The sequence below is a fragment of the Parambassis ranga genome, chromosome 2 (assembly GCF_900634625.1).
Source record: "Parambassis ranga chromosome 2, fParRan2.1, whole genome shotgun sequence".
Classification (NCBI taxonomy): Eukaryota; Metazoa; Chordata; class Actinopteri; family Ambassidae; genus Parambassis; species Parambassis ranga.
In genome coordinates, this window is record NC_041023.1 from 30,665,180 (window position 1) to 30,686,007 (window position 20,828).

Below are 20,828 nucleotides of genomic sequence, written 5' to 3' on the forward strand. Positions count from 1 at the left end.
AATTCATGCATCAGAGGGTTAAAGTCTTCTTCTCTCTGCAGACTACCCTCATGGAATCACCATCCTCTCACCGTTTGGCTCAGACAAGAAGCAGGTGCTCAACTTCTGTGCACAAAGCGCAGAGGAGCTGCTCAAGTTCGTGGAAGACTTGAAGGAATCAATTGCAGAGGTGTCGGAGATGGAGCAGATACGCATCGAGTGTGAGTATCTGTGTGGATGTTAGATGGCTTCCCTTGGTTTGTCCTCTGTGAGAGTCAATGGGTCCTCAGATCAGACGGGCGTCAGATGTCTTTTAATGCATCCGGACTGACTTTTTCATTCTGTTTTCTTTGGTGCACTGCAGCTCAAAAAGTAGGCCAGCGTCCCTCAAAGCAGCCAGGCATCTGAATGTCTTGGGCATATAAAAAATTCTCTGGACAACAAAACACTGCTGCTACACACATGGAAAAACCTGAGTATCCAGAACTTGGCTCCTGCCAGTGGGCATCAAAGAGAGCATCCCTGTTGGGACTTGATGTGACTGGCTAACCTTGCATAGAGAGAGGGAGAGAGGGAGGGCCTGCAGCCGCAAGAAGAGCAGGGAACAGCATATGGAGACAGGCAGGGGCTGACAGAGGGCTGCGCACAGCAAACACTGTACAAATGCACATAAATGACTGCAAAACTGTATGTTGGGACACATTTATGAAATTGGAACTTTTTTCTCAGGTGTTGTATGGTTGTCTCTTCAAAATGTGGAAAAGCAGCCGGCACCTGCACAGACAAACAACACCTCCCTCCTCCTCTGAGGGCTCCTCTTTGTTCGCACATTAGTAAACAGGCCTGCAGTGTGCTCACTCATGCTGGGGCTTCCCTTCTTTGAAATAAGAAGGAGTTTGTTTTTCTAGATTCTTACAGCACGTGGCTGTTTTTAATAAGGAAGATCTCACCTTTTACTGTCATGATTTATGTTAACTCTTTGCTTTCTATAGTCTGAAGCATTCAGACGTCACACAGCAGAGGTCTGTGGAGGACGCGGTGTGCTGCACCCTTCACCTGGCACATTTTGTGCTTCAGAATCCGAATTAGAATTCAGAGCGATGTTGGAAACAAAACAACATTTAGTCATCGTGATTGGAAATGACATGCAATTACCATCAAGTGTAAAGTTTAATTAGAGAGATGAAGAGTCATGTTCAGCTTAGAGAGTGGGAGGGCGAAGGCAACAATAACGTGTGTGTGTGTCAGAATTATGCAGGTTAATGCTGTTGCTCTAAGGCACCTCCATCCACCGGTCTATCTCTCCCCCGTGATTATGAGGATGATCTTTCTGGGGTTTTTTTTGTTTTCTGCTCTCTCCAGGGGAGCTGGAGAAGCAGCAGGGAGCCAAGACACACTCGGTAAAGAACAACGGCACACAGCTAGAGCTGCGCGGCAAACCGGGCTCCCCATCAGGTGTGTGTGTGTGTGTGTGTTTGTGTGTGTGTGTGTGCAAATTCACTGCAGAGCCTCCAGCTGGAATAACACACCTCCTGTTCAAATCAAGTTGTCTTGATGCTAAATCTTTACCTAGGGGAACCTACTGTGGATTACTTAAGATAAAAAAATACAGGAACAAATAAAGGTTTTTCCTGTTCTAAAGCTTTAAAAAATGAATCATTAGCATGGTTGTATTTATTGTTTTTAATTCTTAATTCTTATTTATACATTTCAAACCTTTGGAATAGAGATGCCACAACCACACAAGTGCTTTCATTTTTGGATTTATTGGCTAGTTACAGATGCTAATCTAAGCAATGCTAGAAAAAACTAGACATACATTATACATTAAGTGTGCAGCCAATCTTTGAAATAGTTTTCTATAGTCCCAAGACAATGATTTGTGCGTTTAACAGATGTTTTGCTGCCACCTTTGTTTCTTCTTCCTTTTGTTTTCACCTTCAGGAAACCAGGAAGTAGATGACAGAAGCGGACACAACGCAGTGGAGGTAAGTGCTCTGTGATAGGTCCATGTCCCCAAACAGCAGGTAAGTCCAGAACAGAGTCAGAGTCAGGACACAGACAGAGATAGGACAGGATCTGAGAACTAGCTGTGTCTTCAGGGCTAGAGGCGTCAAGCAAGCCTGTGTGTGTGAGCAAGCGAGCGCCTGAGTTCTGCTGGGTAAAAGTGCTTCTGGGCCTGTGAGGTAACCCAATCAGACTAGATAAAAGGAGTCCTTTGTGGTTTTTTGGGACGAACACAATCACAGCAGTCAGATCACAGGTCTGCATATCCGTACACCTGAAACCTGGCTGTCATTAGCTTCAGGCAGAAATCCTGACTCCTCTGAGGTGTGGGGGGGACCTCAACCAGCTACTGCTAAAAGTATCTGGAGATAAAGCCATGTGTGTGTGTGTGCGTGTGTGAAACCTTAATTAACACAGCAACAACATGCAGGCGGATAAATTTAACGCTCATTTGACCCGGAGTTGTCACCACCCCGACCCTTTGCCAGGCCTCTGGGGGGGTGGAAGCATCTCGTGCAGATACTTCATGTGAGCAAGCTGAACTAGAGCACCATCAGGGCGATTACCATCCTGGAGGCATCACATGATCTTTCCCTTGTCCTTTCCGTGGCTGTGGAATTGGGACTGAAAAGCTGAATATGTGGGGTCAATAAGACATTCAGCGCCTGCTCTGCGGTGACACGTTATAATGTAAATCTTTACAGTGATTGCATACTTGGCGCTGAAAGGCTACATTTTCATCATCGTAAATGTCTGCACATTAGTAGAAAAATAAAAAGCCTGATAACACCGATGAACCTCTGATTTGAAAGAACCTGATAGCCTCTTATTCTGTGCAATTAGATCTCAGGGTACCTCATTTCATTACAAAGGTTACCCTGTAGTTTCACCTGCAGTAAGTCCATCCCAAATATAATGTGTTTCCTCACACAAAGAGGGAAAGGAAGGTTGAATTGCAGGCTTAGCCCTCCTCTCTCCCTCTATTTTTTACCCATGCCTGCACCTCAGGTCAGTCTTCATGGTTGTCTGAGCTACCTTCCCCAGCCATCTCACCCCCTCTGCCATGCAGCCAGTCCTACAGTAAATGTCAGGGGCTGGTGGGGAGCCGCTAGCTGTCCAAACACATTTATCTCTGAAACCAGGAGCGAATCGCTTCGGAAAAAAAAAATGCCTGCCTTCAACCAGAGGCATGAATCTGAGGACACCGAATCGCTTTAAATGTTAGACGACTTGATAAGTAGAAGGTGTTACTGTCTGCCTCAGAGCAGAGACACTGTAGACAGGAGAAGGTGATGTTAATGTACAAGTCGCTCACTCATCGCGTTCATTTTAGGGTCGAATCAGTTCAGCAGTCACAACACACATACACAAAAAAATTGTATTTTGTGCCCTGAATTTTGTATTTCAGGTTCCACAAAGTTCATATGCTACAAGCTCTAAGCACAGATTTATATGTTAAAACACAAACATCATCATCACAGACAGTACATCATGGCAAACAGAGGCTGCTGCCACTGTTGGCCCTTTTATGCTCTGCCACTTTCTAGCCAGGTGAAGCCAATCCAGCTAATGATCCAGGAGAGAGCTCATCAGGACAGAGCGATGAAAGCTGGATGAGCCGCACAGCTTCCCACTCTAAACTAATATACACCAGCTTTAAGAAAGATGCTGCAACTAACTTTTATTTTCATCAGACATTCATTTGCCATATAATAACTCATCTCCACTAGTGGAGCAAATCTGCTCAGTTTTAAAACTTTTGAAAGACACCAGAAAGTCACCAAAATCTGAAGTGCCTCACTCATACTCTGCTTTAAGTATACGTGCTAAGTCCTCAAGGAGAAGTACATGGCAGACTGGAAAAGGAGAAAATGTTAATGGAGTTCCTTCACAAAAGAGACACATACAGCTGTGAATGGGAGAACAGTGCTCTAAGCCCCTTTCTAGCCTCAGACACTTCACATTAAAAGTCCATTATGTTGCAGGAGAATTACCATTGACCTTATTCACACTGTCCCCAATCTGACTGCAGAGATTTAGTCTGATTTCACTCTAGTTACTGTGTAGAGTCTTGATCTTTGGTGCAGCAGTCTGAGGAACAAGTATGACCACACACACATATATATATATATGAATACAGTCCAATCTATGCAACGAGCAGACACTGACCTGAACAATGAAGCTAACGCTGGAAACACAAGGAACTGTAGTTCCACATGAGGGTGGTATCCTTAGACCTCAATGTTATAATGAGGTAATAATATACAGAGCAGTCACTCGGTTTGGCTTACGACAGAGTCCACATCAACCTGGTGCACACCCGCAAAAACTGCAGCAGTAGCCACCCACTTCCTGTTTCTCCAAACAGCCATGCTAATGCTTTAAATATACAGGCATGCTAATGCTAACCCCAGCAGTTAGCAAAAAGTGAAAATTGCTTGAAAATGGCTGCACTTCACACAATATGGAGGATTTGTTTTCAAGCATATGCTTACTGAGAAACTGACTCCGGAGATGTGACACAAGTCCTAAAAATGAGCTGTATATATATATATATATATAAACTATTGGAGGAGAGATGAAGAAACGGAGACACACACTGAGGGAGGGGAGCTGTCAGAAACACATAACATCTGGAGGTTTGCATTCTAAGTGAGTGTTGCCTGTGGACGTCTGTGCTTGTCAGTCTGCTCACTTCCTCTCCTCCTCTTCCTCCAACTCTTCTTCGTTTTGTTCTGGCTACCCCCCCCCCCCCCCCCCCACCACCACCACCACCACCACCTAAGTCTCCTTGTGTCCACTGTCACCATATATACACACAGTGGTTTTGGAAGGGAGACACAAGGGCCCTCAGTGTCCCCTTTGGAACCACCGGGGCCCCCCCACCACCACCACCACCCCCACCCACACCGCCACCACCACACTGGTGTTCCCAGCATCCAGTCTGCACTGTTCCCAGCACCCTGTGGGGGGGTAGAAGTGGTCACAATGATCTTAACCCTCCACCGACCTATGTGAGAGCCCCCCACGCATGCCCCGTGTGTGTGCGTGTGTGTGCTGTGCTTTCACCCCCCCCCCCCCAAAAAAAAAAAAAAAACTAAAAGAGGGCTTGACGGACTGTAGAGGAGGAACCAGTTTTATAACATTTGATGCTGTTCTCTGGCTGTTTTCTAAACTAGGTGTCAATTCACAACAGGCTTCAGACGTACCAGCTCAGCAGCAGCAGCACGGCCCCGAGTCCCGAGAGCGCCGCCCTTCTTAACCACCGGGGGGAGCTGCTTTTCCAGCAGGCGCCCCAAGCTCTGACCCAGGGGCCGGCGCCTCCACCCCAGCACCCGCAGCTGCATTCGGCAGCGAGCACCCCCGCCCACCACCATCTCCAACAACTCCTCCCCCTTCACCAGCCCGCCGTCAGCGTGGCCGACCTGCGGCCCGAGACGCTCATCCAGTGTCAGCAGATCGTCAAGGTCATCATGCTGGACAACAGTGGCCACGGGCGTGTGGAGGCTTTCCTCAGCCAGACGCCCACGCACCACCCCTACCACCACCACCCCTACCACCACCACTACCAGCATCACCACCACCAGCTCAGCCAGTCCGCCATGTCAACCCCCGTCCGATCGCCGGACAGCTCCCACAGCGGCGGTGGCGATGGCCACCAGCCCCCGCTGCCTCCCCCGCCTCCACCTTACAACCACCCGCACCAGTATATACCCCCAGACCCTCGCCTCAGTCTGCACCGGACCCCAAGTGGCTCTCGGAGCATGGTGTAAATAACTCAGTTTCCTCCTACATGATGTACATATATACATACAGATGAAGATCTATAATGATGACATCACATCCCACAATATGCATATATTTAAAAACACAAGAAGAAGAGATGAGGAGGAATTAAAGTGCATATATATATATAAAGTTTCATGTATTTTCAAATATTAGGTAGTTTTAACAAATTTCTAGAACTTTTTGTCAGTTTTAACTCTTGCTAGACAAACAGCTGACACATGATGGATTACACACACACACACACACTGTTTTTAAAGGCTCTCCAGCCACACGGATGGACTGTCCTCTGCTTCTGTTCGCTTTCATCATCCTGCACCCTCACGCCTAATTGTGCTGCGTGTGCACGTGCGTGTGCACAGTGGCTGTGCCAAAACACACGGGCCTCCACCGGACACTGATGGCTCTGCACCTGACTCACCGCTAGGACTAGAAAAAAAACTCCTCCTCCTTTCCTCCTTCTCCTCCTCCTCTTTCATCCCTTCCCCTTCTCCTCCTCCTTCCCCTCCTCTTTTCCTCCTCCTTCTCCTCCTTCCTTTCCTCCTCCTACTCCTCCTCTTTCTCCCCCTCCTCTTCCTCCTCTTCCCCTTCTCCTCCTCCTCCCTCTCCTCCTCCTCATGTGTGATGTTGCTGATGTATTTATGTGATGGAGGGCCTTCTCTATTCTTCTTCTTCTCCAAAAAAACAAAAACAAACTGACTTCCTGTCCTCTGATAAACGCTCTTCGTTGTCTCTATCATCAGAAGACACTTTGCTCTCCATGGATCATCAGGATGAAGGATGACAGCAACCAAAGGTAACCAAAACAAACAAACAAACAGAGCAGTGGGATCATGGTGGTTCTGTTGATGGTTGTGTGTCTTCCTGGCTACATGTGCTGTGCTGAGGGGAAGTTTTTTCATACTTGGACTGAACTTTTCTAACCGTGTGATATGTGTACGACTCACTGTGCTGCTTCTTCGCTTCTTTCAGGAAAATCTGCCAACAACTGTTAAATGTTAATATGTGTGTTCAGTTCCATTTGCCACTGTGTGTGTGTGTGTGTGTACTGAATCCACCCATCCAGACCCAGGCTCCGTCTCCTGTGACTGTTTCCCCTTCTAACCTTTCAGTCTGACATTTTCTCAAAGACAAAAAAAAGGCTAAAAAAAACACTACACGCAGCTTCTATTGCAAACGCTGGCATTACTGGTTATTGTTTGTGCTGTTGGCTAATCCTGCTTTAAATAAGAATGGGACAAAAAAAATGCATTATCTGATCTCTTTCGATTTCACCCCAGCATAGATTGTAAATACCAACACATGACCGTCAACGTCACAAAGGACAAGCGAGGTAGCTTTAGCCCCCCAGGACAGCGGCCGGGCCCCAGCCTGAATGCGTCCATCTTTTAAACATAAGGATGTCGAGTTAACTCTGCTCCCATCTGACCTCTGTCCGCCTGATTTGTTGATTTAAAATCACAGAGTCACCGCTGCGGGGGGGTGGGGAGGGGGGTGGGGATGTGCGAGAGGTCTCTATCTCATCTTTCCGCCCTTTTTCCCAGTGCTGGATTTCACCCTGAGGTTGTAGAAAATAGCAGTTTGTTATTCGGGTTTGGCAGAGGTGAGGTGTGTGTGTGTGTGTGTGTGTGTGTAGCATCCTAACTTCCCCTCTTCATAAATGCCTATGTTATCGTTTCATGACACAAGCCAGAAGAATTAGCTCTGGACTGACAAAGCTTTGATGATTACTGCTTTTAATGGTTAAAAAACTTTTGAAGGTTATTTAATAGATTTTAGCACATTACATCAATAACTGTATTCTGATTGATGATGATGATGTATAATTGCTTATTTATTTATTTAAAGGTACAATCTGTTAGATCATTAGCTATGCTTGACCCTGAGGATGCACTGGAGTTGGCATGTTAGCCAGCTAGTAAGTCAGTGTAACTTCTAGCCTGCCCTCACTCTAACGAATGAGGAAGACCATGCTAGGTTAAAAACGTAGCTAGTAGCTCACTTCCTCATATGTTCATAGACCAGCACTAGCTGGCTAGCATGCTAACCAACCAGTCCAGTGTGTCTGAGGATGGAGGAGGAATTAAAACAGAAAGAAAAGGATCCAGACAGAAGTAACAGCGTCCCCTACAGAGAGAAAAGAAATACTACACCTTTGTATTTTTTATTCTTTACAAGTTGTACCTTTAAATTTAAAAATGTAATGTGATTGATTCCCTCATGCATGACATCACTTCGAAGGCCTATTGAACCCTGAATTTATTGTGCATGACTGACACTAATAGTGGGATTTTATTTTTAATTTTATTTGGAAGTGGGAAAAAAAAACATGAATGATTTTTTTAAATGTGAGCAAACACCCCCCTTCAAAACACTAAACAGATAATCGGGCCGATCTCTGTTTCTGTGCCCATGCAGCGGCTCAGACGCCTCTTTCATGGCCATATTTCTGTCTTTCTGTCTCTGCTCCCCTGTGCACTAGACATGAATACTGTATGTGGCACACTGGGAATCATGGAATTTTGTAAAGGAGGCCAATGTAGCATTTTTTTGGGAGTGTAGCTAATGATACAAAGGATATAGAGTAGAGGCCTACATGAAGAAACTCACAAAAAGGGCTCTGCCATACCAGTGCACTGCTTCATGAATGACACTGTGTTTGCTCATAGAAATAATCAGACAGGCGGAAACTGAGTGTAACAGATATAAACCATCGTCTCCCTCTCTACCTGTCTCTGCAGTATATCAACATGCAATTAAAGATGATTTAAGTCTATTCACTACAATGCTTTGCTTTGATGATTTCATACTATGTGACGACATAACATTGCAGTGTTGACTTACCCGTTTGTGCAGGTAGACTGGAGGGAATTCAAAAAATACTCCCACACTGCTGAGCTTTTTATCTCCACTAACATGCTATTAGCTAACACATGCTAGTAGTAGTAGTCTCTTATTGCAAGTGCCTACCAGTGTTTAGGTCCTTTACTGCCACCCACCAGGACAAAGAGGAACATAAATAGGCAAAAAAAATATTTAAAGGTAGGTAGGAGATTTCATTCTGATGCACTTTTTGTTTGTTGTTTTGTCAAATTAGTGTAACTGACTTTACAGTCAGCAACCAATTAGTTAGGCAGTTTTGCATTAAAACGAAGAATATTAATCATCTGTGGAAGCTTTAAAACGCTAAAAACATCAGCCAATCCTCCGGGTGGACCCTGCGCGGAGTATTGGCTGGTTGTCACTCTCTTCCTGCTCTCTGGTGCGCGCAGAGCAGGAAGAGACCACAGCTCGTCTTCAGGTAATGCGATCCATGTGATTGGAGGCGTGGCTTCGGGGTGAGCTCCAAGAGAAAGGGGCGTGTGTTTACTTTCGAAATCTGGCTTTCAAAATCTCCTACCCTACCTTTAAGCTAACAGTATGTTAGCATTTAGCTGTTTCACAGCCATTTTTGCCACCTCCCAGAAGATACTGTGCTAACTTATTAGCTTTACTATTGTTAATGTTAAGTGTATAGTAATTGGAATGCTATATTTGGCTAGCAAAAATCTAAATTTTACAAACACACACAAAACCAGCGGTCACCCCCTGCTGGACATTATATAGAATGCTGTTATAAAGCTTTCACATCTACATATTTCATATTTTAAGTGTCATTTATTTTGTGTATGTTTTTATTGAATGAGGGACATCTCTGTAGTACCATTCATAATGTTCCAGCAATCCAGAGAAAACCCTGTATCTCCAAAGTGATTTCCTTAATTTGGAATTATAATTATATATTATATTCTACAGTTTACAGTTTCATTTCAGAGATACCTGATTTCTATGCTCATCCTAATATCATCCACAGTATGAAAAAATATACATACTATATCGTAATAACTATATGTACAGTTTTAGCCCATTATAGTGCCATGAATACTCCACAATATACAGAAACTAATAAAAAGCTGTGTTAAATGAAACCATGTATGTGCAGCTTAGATCAAGATACCAGATCAAATGACCTTTGACCCATTACAAATGACATCTCAGCAGGCTGTTTACTTAATCTGTACAATAACAAACAGCCTATAAACAGTTAAAATGAGAGAAGGGTGAAGCTCTAGGGTCGTTTATGTGGGTTAACACACACACACACGCAGGTTTGCTGTTGATCTATAGCGTTCAAGCTTCAGGTCAAGAAAATGTTCTACATTTAACATAAGTTAACCCCTTCAACTTAACATCACAGTAAAACCCTCCAGGGACCAGACCGTGTCCGCCGCCTGTCAGCTCTCACTGTTGACGACGTGAAATCCTGGCAGGCGTTTGGTTTCGACCCTGAGCAACATCGGCTAGACGGGCGCTTCGCCCACGCTGCCCGTGTGTGTGAATTCTTCATGCCCTGATGGCTTCTCATCTTCCTGGGAGGTTGTCATCATCCTCCAACGCTGGCCCAAAAAAAGGGTTATATCAGCTTCAGATTAAACACTAAACACGCACGTCAGACCACAGACAGTGTGAGCGTGTCCACGTCAGGTACTTTCTACATAAAACCTCTTTAGCGCTCACCCTCAAACATACTTTCCTTCCTTATTCCAAGATGATTTTGGCCTTAATCTAAACACATAATCTGAATAATCTCTCTTTGTTTAGTTTATACTCTGGTTTATACTCCTTGGTGGATGTCTTAGAGAGAACAGCAAACAGTACCTGTTTGACGCTGCCCTTTGTGGTGCAGAACATGTAGATAACGTAGCCGGGGATTAGCACCATGGACGACAGAGCCATGAGCCAGCCAATCGCCTGGCCCCAAAGCGGGTACACGTACTTCCCCAATGTCAGAGGGGTCATCTCGATGGCGCTGAAGGTGAACACCCCCTACAAAGGCAAATTAGATGATGTTTTAAATTAAAGTTATAACCACAGCTAGTGTTAGCTAGCAGCTAATGCTAAATTCAGGCAGAAATAGCACCATATGTAAAAAACACATGCATATTCTTTATTAGCAGATAATGCTAACACTCACCCCTCAGTTTAACTACTGAGGTGTGCTTGTAATTGAATTGCAATATTAATTGGAAATCAATAATTATATCTATGATTGGCTGATAAAACATTGCTACACCTCTATCTTGACAGCCATGACAAGTAGCATCAGCTGCTAACACTAGCACCGAGTAGCTAGTTTTGCTGTTAACTTGGATACTAATGAACTAGCAAAACAAAATGAAATGTTTATCATAATGTCATGATAGAAAGACCAGTTCAGATTCTATATTAGTTCAGCTGCTGTTACTGGACCTACAGATTAGCCTTGCTAGCATCCAATTCCCAACCAAATACTGTTTTGGTTACAGTTTAACCAAAAGCTTCCTGGAGACCTGCAGGTCATCAGAGTAGTGCTTTTTCACTCCTCGACATCACCGTGATTTCCCCGAGGGCCTGACAGCCCATGAGACACCCTGAGTACAAATCATCACATGGAGGTAGAAGCCACCTCAGCAGTGACATCAATCCTCTGCCTTATCGGCACCCTTGAAGAATTCAGCGCTTCAAGGGTCACTAAGGGTTAAATCGATAATCCCCTCTTCTCCTACCAAGCAGATCAGAGGTGTGAAGACCATCCAGCAGAGCTTCCACCAGGCGCACGGCCGATACCCGATCATGTCTTCAATGTTCTTATAGAACCTTTCAGCTCCTGTGGCACACACAGGGAGGAAAAGGGTTAATGTGGACATAATGACAGCAGGAACGGAGTGTTAAAATGGGAAACTGAAGCTGACAGATATCATTTCCTGTTGGACAGGAAAGATTTCCTACCATAGAACCAGGATATGGAAATGGTTTCGAAGAAGACGAGGAAGAGGAGACACATGCCGCTGGCAGAGTAGTAATCAAAGAGCTTAAAGACATAGAGACCACCCTGAGACACAGACAACATGTTTTAGTTTTACAGGCTGAATATTAACATCAAATATCAAATGCATGACGAATCTCCACCTGTGTGATGTTGGAGAAGCCAATGATGAAGGAGATGAAGCAGACGATGAGTATGAAGACCTTCTTCCTCTTCCTCAGCACCATGGGATATTCATCCATCAGAGCTGTGATGAAGCCTTCCACTGTGCAGAACTAACACATAGGGCGGTGCAGTGGTTAGCATATAGGTGGACCGCAGGATGATCAGCCTTATGTTTGTATTATTTGTACCTGACTGTCCAGGCCCAGCATCATCAGCATGGAGAAGAAGAGGATGGCCCACAGAGAGGACATGGGAAGCTGGGTGACCGCCTGAGGATAAGCTAAAAATGCTAAACCTGGACCTAAAAATGTGCAAAACATTACACGTTACAAACTGCAGCATGTCTACCATTAGCATCTGAAAGTCATTCTTATCACCTGATGCTGCTAGCTCCTGCACGGGCTTCTTCGTGATGTAGGACATGAAACCTACGATGGAGAAGATGACAAACCCGGCGAACATGCTGGTGCAGGAGTTAATGCAGCACACTATGATGGAGTCCCTGGAGAGAACAGACAGACAGAATGACAGAAGAACACCAACACAGACGACATGCCAAGCTGCGACTTCCTGTCCCTACTTGTAGACATCATTGTTGTACGTGTTGTAGCTTCCCAGGGCGATCAGTGAGCCCAAGCCCAGTCCGTAGGAGAAGAAGATCTGCGTGGCCGCATCCAGCCACACCTGCACGGCAGCAGATAGATGAGTATATAAGCGTGTGTGTCTGTGTTGGTCTCTGATAACGTGATGTGTTTAAAATGTGCACCTCAGATCGGATGAGCTTGTTGAAGTCCGGGGTGATATAGAAGAGGATCCCGTCGATGGCTCCAGGAAGGGTGACCCCACGGAAGAACAGGATGAAGAGCATGAAGTAGGGGTAGGTGGCTGAGAAATACACCACCTGACAGCAAACACACAACACAGTTAAATCTGACCGTCTACAGTTAACTGTTTACAGTCTGAGGCGGCTTCTCTTCCACCACAAGGTCTGCAGGATGTGGCCTACATGTCTGCACCATAATGATCATGGCTTCATTGGTGATGTCCGTCAAGGCCTGGGGTCATTTTCGTCTCACAAAAGAAGCTTTAAAGTTCAAAGAGGGGCAGACAGTGGTGTGTGTGATGGGGGGAAAGTGCAACACAGGGTCTAACCTTTCCCGTCCACTCCACTCCTTTCCAGATTGAGAAGTAAACAAGGACCCAGGCCAGTGCCAGAGTGCCCACTAAGGGCCAGCGCAGCTCTCCTGGCTCCTCCAGGCCATCGGACATTTGGTGCATGTTCCGCCTGTGGAAACACAAGGAGCTTCCAGGAACAGCTTCTTCACACACACACACCCTGACGCACACACACACACTGACTTACTCCCAGAACTCGGTGACAGCGCTGGTCAGGTTGGTGGTGTCAGTCAGGCTGTAGTTGGAGAAACACTGTTCTGTGTTCCAGGGGTTATCACAGCTTTGCCAAGGCAGCTCCTGCACACACACAAAGCATGCATTAACAACAACAGGATGCAGCCGAACAAAACATGATGAAATACCCCAGATCTGAATAATGTATTTTTATTTATCAGCCTAAAACAAGGCCTAACAGGAGCCTCTTATTTCTTATGTCAGGCGTCTCCACAACTCGTGAGACAGAGACCTTTCAACGATGACAATTAAAATGGCATTTAATGAACTGGCAGTGTTTCTGACCTTCAGCTGCAAACACTGAACAATAAACACATGTTTTAAGAGCCTCATGCCTGCAAAGTCTTTCAGCTCTCTGCCAGAGAAATACCAAACGAGCACGATGTAGAGCCTGAGATAGTAAACAAAGTCCTGAATGGACGAGCCTGGACTTGATGTTTAAGCTGTTGGATTTTTTACTAACTTTACTGTTGATCAAAGCAAGCAGTATTAGCATTGATTTGTGCTCATCTCCAGCTAAATTCATGCTGTTAACACTAATAGAAACCATGGACATCCATCTATTCATACATTTTTGCAGTAAGATTTTCACCACCTGACAAATAAATAGTTCTTTTCATGCTTGATTTCTCTCTTTTTAGCAAAGGACGTGCTAAAATGCTAATGCTGTTCTGGATTTAGGACAAATCCCCATTAAACCCCCATTTTAGGAGGCTAGCTGAAAGCTAACACTACATCTGCTACCTATTGCACCAATCTGTAACCTGCAGGGTTTAAATTGAGTATTCAGTGAGATGTAATATTAGCGCACAGCTATTTTGTTGTGACTTGTAACATACCGAACCAAAGGAGTTGAATAAGTAGTAGAGTGCCCAGGCAATGATGATAATGTAGTAGATGTTGAGCCAGAAGGACAGGACCACTGCAGCCAGACCGACTCCTGCAGGAGGAGGAGAAGACGTCACATGTAGACCACACCGTCAGTCATCATCCTGGTTCTTTATCTGCTCTTTGAGCTTAGAGGTAGAGCTGTAATTACCACAGTTTGAAAAATATTTTCAAACTGTTACCTTTCATCATAGGGATGAGCTTCCACACCCCGAGACCTCCTACCGACGTGAACTGCCCCAGAGACGTCTCCAGGAAAAAGAGAGGGATCCCAGCGAACACCAGGGTCATAAAGTATGGGATCAGGAAGGCCCCTGGCACATCAAGACACAACATCCCCACAGTTAAAATAAGAAAATAATAAAAAATTAATAAAATTTTACGTGCCATTTATCATGTCTTGTTTCTCCTACCGCCGCCATTTTTGCCGCACAAATACGGGAACCTCCAGACGTTCCCTAAACCGATGGCGTATCCCACACAAGACAGCAGGAAGTCAAACTTGCCCTTCCAGCTCCCCCTGTCAGGTGGCTCCTGCTTTTTCTCCTGTTCATCTGCAGAGGGCGCCACGCCGTCCAGCTGCTCAAAGGGAACCGCCTGCTTGACCTCTGATGGGGAGTTTAACTCCACCGTGCTCTGCCCAGTCTTCCCCATTGTGGCACCGCTACGGGGTCAGAAAGCCACCTCGTCCTCAAAGACGTCTGTCTGTCTGTCTGTGTGTCTCACACTGTGTCTCAGTGGGACAGATTCAGGACAATGTGCAGACACTGGCTGTGCAGAAAGGCTGTGAATGAAGAGTGTGTATTAGAAGATTATACATAGGGATATTTTCAGCTTTTTAGAGCAGTGGAAGGAAAAAACTGAAATTCAAATATACTGATTTTTTTATAGCCTTTTACAATCTGGCTCCTAAAACTGAAGCTAATCCCAGAAAAAATCTTAAAGTTCAGGATAGAAATTATTTTACAAAAGATTTTAAAAAGATAAAAAGGCCACATTTCTCTGGATACGAGGTGACAACATCATATCACAGGGGTTGGGCATCAAGCCAATCTGTTAGCGCAACAGTTAAATGAGATCCTTTCATTTAAATGCACCAGTCAGCAATGCCGCAACTAATGACTGTTTCAACAGTCGACCAGTCATACACTACCTTAATGACTAGTCGACTACTTTGGACTGCTAATTTGTCATTGCTTCGTCCGCCTCTGTGTGTGTGTGTCCACTCATTCCCGTAGCTAAGCACATTAGCACCAAATCTACAGAGTTACTTCACGCCCATCTGACAGACGGCTCCTCCTGGTTTCAAACCCAGGACCTTTTGCACCCAAACCACCAATTATCCCACTACATCACGAGCCAGAGAACCGTCCCAAATGCTTTACACTTGCATCCTATGCGATGACATCAGACAACCTGTCGACTACTAGATTAGTTGTTGATTTGTCTACGAATTTTGCCATTGAATAGTCGTTCCATATATATATATATATATATATATATATATATATATATATATATATATATATTTAAATTACCATTCAAAGGTTTGGGGTCACCAGGGTCACCAGGCCAGTTCTATAGCTTTTCTGATCAGCATAAGAGTTCAGCTGTGCTAACATAATTTCACAGGAGTTCTAATAATCAAATTATAATCTAATTAGAATTAACACAATTGTGCGACACAATGTACCATTAGAACATAGAAATGATGGTCGCTGGAAAAGGGCCTCTGTATACCTTTGTATATATTCCATTAAAAATCAGCCTTTTCTAACTAGAATAGTCATTTATCACATTAACAATGTCTAGACTGTAAGTCTGATTACTTTAATGTTATCTTCATTGAAAAAATAAAGACATTTCCAAGTGACCCCAAACTTTTGAACAGTAGTGTATAATAGTGTTTAATTGTAGTTTTTTGGTGATGAAAGCCCTGCACTGATCCTGCACCTGCTGCCTTGATGCATTCTGGCAGGGTCATCCCTGGGAACACTGCAACACACTTCTTTACTAAAAACCCTGAAAATGTCAACAAAAAGTGCCCACCGTGTGCTTTAAGAAGAGAGTAGAGCAATCAGCATTTCATTTCACAGTAGGGGGGGAAAGAAGTATAGCGATTATTCCTGCTGCAACAAGCTGCATTGTTCGATCAGGAAGTGGAAGCAGTGGGAGGAAGTAGTTCATGTTTGCAAATATTGATTGACCCAGAAATTGTCCAAATTGCTTCGTGACACTAATTTTTTGTTCCTGCTCATTAAAACACAGAGCGGCTGCTTCATGTGACACCAGGCAGGTTGTGTCTGGTGTCTGAGCCATCCTAGGTTACATGAAGAAACACCTTCATTCATTTGATGATGAAGACACACTGTAAGCACATGTGATCTAATATATTCAAATTACACAGAGGAGCAAAGCATATTAATGGAAAACAGTGTATTTATGGTGTGATCAATAGTGATCAAATCACTGTGAAATGAGTTACGCTGTGTAAAAAGTCATTAACACCCTGAAATGATCATATTGTTGTCTAGGTGCTTCTAAAGCAACCCAATAACATGCAGCACATGAGAGACTTCCTTTGAGGAGCCATTTCTCTCCACACTGGATTACATGCCAGTTTTTATTTTGGCTTATATAAGCCATTTATATAAGCAATAAAGTTTTAGCTGTCAAAAGGAAAGTTGGTGCCGTGCATCCTACCTGACAGGAGTCCTTTGTCAGGTCATCAGCTTCTGTTCTTCACACCAGCAGCTCCTAAAACTTCAACTTAACATCCACAGGAAGAGTTTTAACCGAAAAGGCTTCAGAGCAGATCCTCCAGGATCGGCGAGTCTGTCGCTCCGTGTGTGATTTTGCGCCTCTCTCCGTCCTGCGTTGCTGTATTTTGGAGGACTTGTGTGGAGGCCTGTGTCCCTGCAGCCGGTATATTGAGTGTGTGATAATAAAGTTCGACCTGTGCATCTACTTTGATTACTGCTCAGTTCGGACCAGTGAGGCCCCCGCGGCCATGGAGATGGGGAGGGGGGAGGATACAGTATGTCAATCGGCCTGAAGTGTGTGTTTGTGCATGGTGTGTATTGTGTTTGTTGTGATAGCTGATGAGGTCAGCCTCTGCCAGCTCCGTTACCATGGTGTTTCCCAGCAGAGAAGGGACTGAGCAGTGAAAGAGCTCGTGGAGTTTTGGAAAATGAAACTGTGCTGGCACGGACCCTGGAAATGTATGACCACAAATACAGTGGACACACAAAGTGACCTAATATCCATCTGCAGTGTCCTCTGGAACACATACACAACAGGGGGGGGGGGCTCCATGTTAGTTTCATTCAATGATTAGGGGACATTTAAATGAAGAATTTTCTTGGATTATGTCAAAGTCATAGAATTAGCATTAACCAGCTAACCCTGCCCTCTCATGTGTTTGTATCACAAGAAGTATCAATGAGTCAGTATAGTTTTTTTATACTACCCCCCCCCCCACACACACACACACACATAGTTTCTTGCCAGTAGGAATCAGTAGGAGACAAAAGTATTGGCACCCCTGTCAATTTGACATGTTTTGTATAAAGCATTGTTGTTGGAGTAAACTAAATGAACTATTCAAAACAATTATATGATCAACAAATAATAACAAATTATTCTGCAATCTGAAGTTACCATGGTAATCTCCTTCTATGATATGAAGACTGCCAGTGCCTACACTACTGAAGCATCCCAAAACAATGATGAAGCCACCAATGTGCTTTACAGTAGGCACCAGATTCTTCACCTACAAGGCTTTTTCTGGCTGTCTCCAAACTATTTTGGAACAGCTCTATCTTCGACTCGTCTGACCACAGTACTTCTGAGAAGAAGCTGTCAGATTCCCTTACATACCTCGTATGCCATAGCATACTCCAGTCGCATCTTCTTGTGGACAGCTTTCAGGTAAGTCTTTCTGATGGGTCGACATCCCCTGTACCTATTTCTGCTGAGTGTTTTCTGTACAGTTCTTGGTGTACAGATGTTCCAGATAGTTCCAAGTGTTTCCTGATATCCCTGGCTGTAAGTCAAGGATTCTTTTTGACCTCTCGCACAATTTTTCTGGCACTTTCGTTGTCAATTTTTCTTGGACGTCCAAGTCTGGGCTGGTTTTCAACTGTGGCAGTCACGATGAACTTACTCCTCTTACTGTTGACTTGACTGGTGGTCAGTTACAATGCACTTTCTAGCTTGCAAATTGATTTCTTTAGACTTCACCATGATGTTTAGCTAGTGAGCAAGTGCAAGTTGAATAAACCTTGGCGGATTCCTTTTTCATCTCCGGGTAAAGCCTTCTAACAACCTCCGACAGATGTGTCAATAATTAACACACCTGTTTGCATGATTAAGTCTTGAAAAGGTAACAGAATATGAGTACCAATACTTTACCCACCAGTTACATTTTTGGTAAAAATTGTAAAATTGCAAAATAATTTGTTATTATTTTTGATCACATATAATGGTTTTGAAATGTTCATTTAGTGTGACTACTGTGGTGTTAGGTAGAGATGGGGACTCACCATCACAGTAACACCAGTTTATTCATCAGGATTCAGGGTCGCACCTTAAATCACACAAACAAAGACTTGACATAGACTTGCTGTGAGTGACTTGAGACTTGAACCTGGAAGATATTTCACAAAACACAACATTATATATATATATATATATATGACCTGACCTGCCTGGTCAGAGCTGCAGAAGACATTCTCATCACAGTCCTTCAGTTGTTCTATTTAAACATCAGAGTGCTGACACAACTGCTAGCTCAGGTTGCTCTGCTTCCCTCTAGTGGCCATATGTGTTACAGTAGGACCAGAGCCATTAAAATAACTCCATTAGAATCAGAATATCAAGGGCTTTTAGACAGCAGGATATGTATTGGTAGAATGCCAGAAAAGAAGGGAATTTAACCCTTCCTGCACCCAATGAGTACCTATTTTTTTTTTTTTTTGGAGGGGATCAAATTATTGGTGGGGATGATTTAGTAATAGCTGGACATTGGTGGGGACGCATCACCTCCGTCTATGCTAAAACTTCACCCTCGTACCAGAGTGAATTCTGCAGTGCTGTCAGTGTTGACTTTTTATGACCCCAGGGATGGTAAAATAATATCTTCTACAACACTAATGGAATTAGACGCAACATGAATTTCTTGTTTTGGTTTTAATATGTGATCCAGATATTCTATCACCAGCCAATTAGAAGGACTGATGAACACTCCCTAAATGCCCAGTGCTTTGCTGCTGGATGAGGATCATTGGCCAGACACAGGGTTTAATTACACCCATGGCCAGTCCTTCCTATCCAGAGCAGAGTTTTGTATCATCTCTGGGCTTTATTGTCCAAATAATGATAAGTGGCTGGGTCGGAGTTGTCAAAGCTGGTTCTCGTCAATTTGTTTACAACAACAGAAGCCAGTTCCTTCAATTTGAAAACACCTACCCACCCAAACGAAATCCTTCTTTCCCAAGTCAGACTTTTTGGAACATACTATAAATACAAGTAATCGAAAAGAAGACTGTAGGAAGATACGCTACACTGGGAAATGAGCAACTGTAAGTAGAGAGGAAGCTGACCCAGTATGCACTTCTAAATTAGAAGGTGCCAATGACTTTAAGAAAGTCCAGCCAACACGAGCATGAAGCACACAATGATGGGTCAGAGCTCTGAGACCTGTGAGACCATGGTAGGGGGCATCAAGAGCTTGTAGACTCTGAACAGAAGCATGCGTATAAGTTACATCACCGTAATCCAACAATTAAGTCATTTGAAGATTTGCAATTAATTAATTTTAATTGGTTGAACCCTCTTATAGGGTTAGTAAGAATGGAAAGCACTAATTTTGACCTTTGACCTTAACATCCATTGTAGTAAAGTAAAAAAACACAGAACCTTTTTCAAATGTTGTACAGACTACTGTAAAACCTGCAGAAACACTACACTGATTTATGTTTTATGCTGAGTCGATACATCCTGATAGAAGCAGATTTATATGGTTTAATGCATGTCAGTCATGTAATTTCTGAATGACCTTAAAAATGGCTAATAGTCTAAGGGGAATAAAGAAACTGCTGTCTTTGAGGCCTCCTTGCAAGCTGCCTTCAATTCACAGCACGTGTTGTGTCCTGTGAATCAATGCAACGCATTATAAAGCGCAGAACCCCCCCAGAGGCGATTGGCATGCGTAGATAGGAGGCTAATATTACCAACGTTCTCATCCAGTGTTGCAGTGGGACGACGCACGCTGCATAAATTTCCACAGGTCGAGGACAGACGTGGGGGTGAGGTGCACATCAGAGAGAGCATGATTGTGTTAATGAGAGGGAGAGAGCGGAAAGATGAAAGATGTGATGAGCTACACGAGCGGAGAATGTCGGGAAAATAAAAAAATAAAGTAGAAGAGATGTGAGTCTGGAGATAAAAATGGAAAAAGTTGAGCAGATAAGAGCAGAGATGAAGATGAAAAGATACATGGAAACGGCAAAATGAGTGTAAGACACAGGGGGGGAGAAGTTCTACCAGAAGAGGGAGAACATCAGATAGAAGGAGTGACAGAGGGCGCTGACATGTCGGCAGTTACAGTTGACGCCTGATGCGTGAATCTGGTGAGCGGGATGCCCCCTCTGGAAATAAATCAACAGCCTCATTCTGCTCTCCAGTCATTGAAAATCCTTGAGACCTTGAGATCGTTGTTTGATGAAACTTTCTGGGATCTTTTACT

The 20,828-nt window shown here is 44.1% G+C and overlaps 2 protein-coding genes across 2 annotated transcripts in view; one reads left to right on the top strand and one right to left on the bottom strand.

The window, feature by feature from the left end:
• iqsec3a (IQ motif and Sec7 domain ArfGEF 3a) overlaps positions 1–7,206 on the top strand; it is a 77,583-nt gene extending 70,377 nt beyond the window's left edge. Inside the window, exons 10-14 of the mRNA XM_028430705.1 lie at positions 42–200; positions 1,342–1,434; positions 1,924–1,967; positions 5,166–5,250; positions 5,395–7,206. Of these exons, the coding sequence (XP_028286506.1) occupies positions 42–200; positions 1,342–1,434; positions 1,924–1,967; positions 5,166–5,250; positions 5,395–5,759 (746 nt within the window). The 3' untranslated portion in view covers positions 5,760–7,206. The remainder of the gene's footprint in view (positions 1–41; positions 201–1,341; positions 1,435–1,923; positions 1,968–5,165; positions 5,251–5,394) is intronic.
• Positions 7,207–10,112: 2,906 nt separating this feature from the next.
• On the bottom strand, positions 10,113–14,734 carry slc6a1l (solute carrier family 6 member 1, like). The gene is made up of 14 exons (XM_028430731.1): positions 14,494–14,734; positions 14,263–14,394; positions 14,032–14,132; positions 13,146–13,255; positions 12,935–13,067; positions 12,549–12,683; positions 12,363–12,466; positions 12,160–12,284; positions 11,971–12,083; positions 11,761–11,892; positions 11,581–11,683; positions 11,358–11,458; positions 10,471–10,638; positions 10,113–10,208 (listed from the first exon to the last, which is right to left on the bottom strand). The coding sequence occupies exons 1-14, from the start codon at positions 14,732–14,734 to the stop codon at positions 10,113–10,115; spliced, it is 1,794 nt and encodes a 597-aa protein (XP_028286532.1).
• Positions 14,735–20,828: the final 6,094 nt, after the last annotated feature.

What these genes read in the sequence shown, in the direction of transcription:
- slc6a1l (XM_028430731.1), bottom strand. Translation starts at nt 14,734, where the DNA reads ATGGGGAAGACTGGGCAGAGCACGGTGGAGTTAAACTCCCCATCAGAG. An exon ending in GCTCATCCCTATGATGAAAG is followed by an intron (nt 14,133 to 14,262) that starts GTAACAGTTTGA and finishes CTCCTCCTGCAG; the next exon opens with GAGTCGGTCTGGCTGCAGTG. An exon ending in GAGTGGAGTGGACGGGAAAG is followed by an intron (nt 12,684 to 12,934) that starts GTTAGACCCTGT and finishes GTTTGCTGTCAG; the next exon opens with GTGGTGTATTTCTCAGCCAC.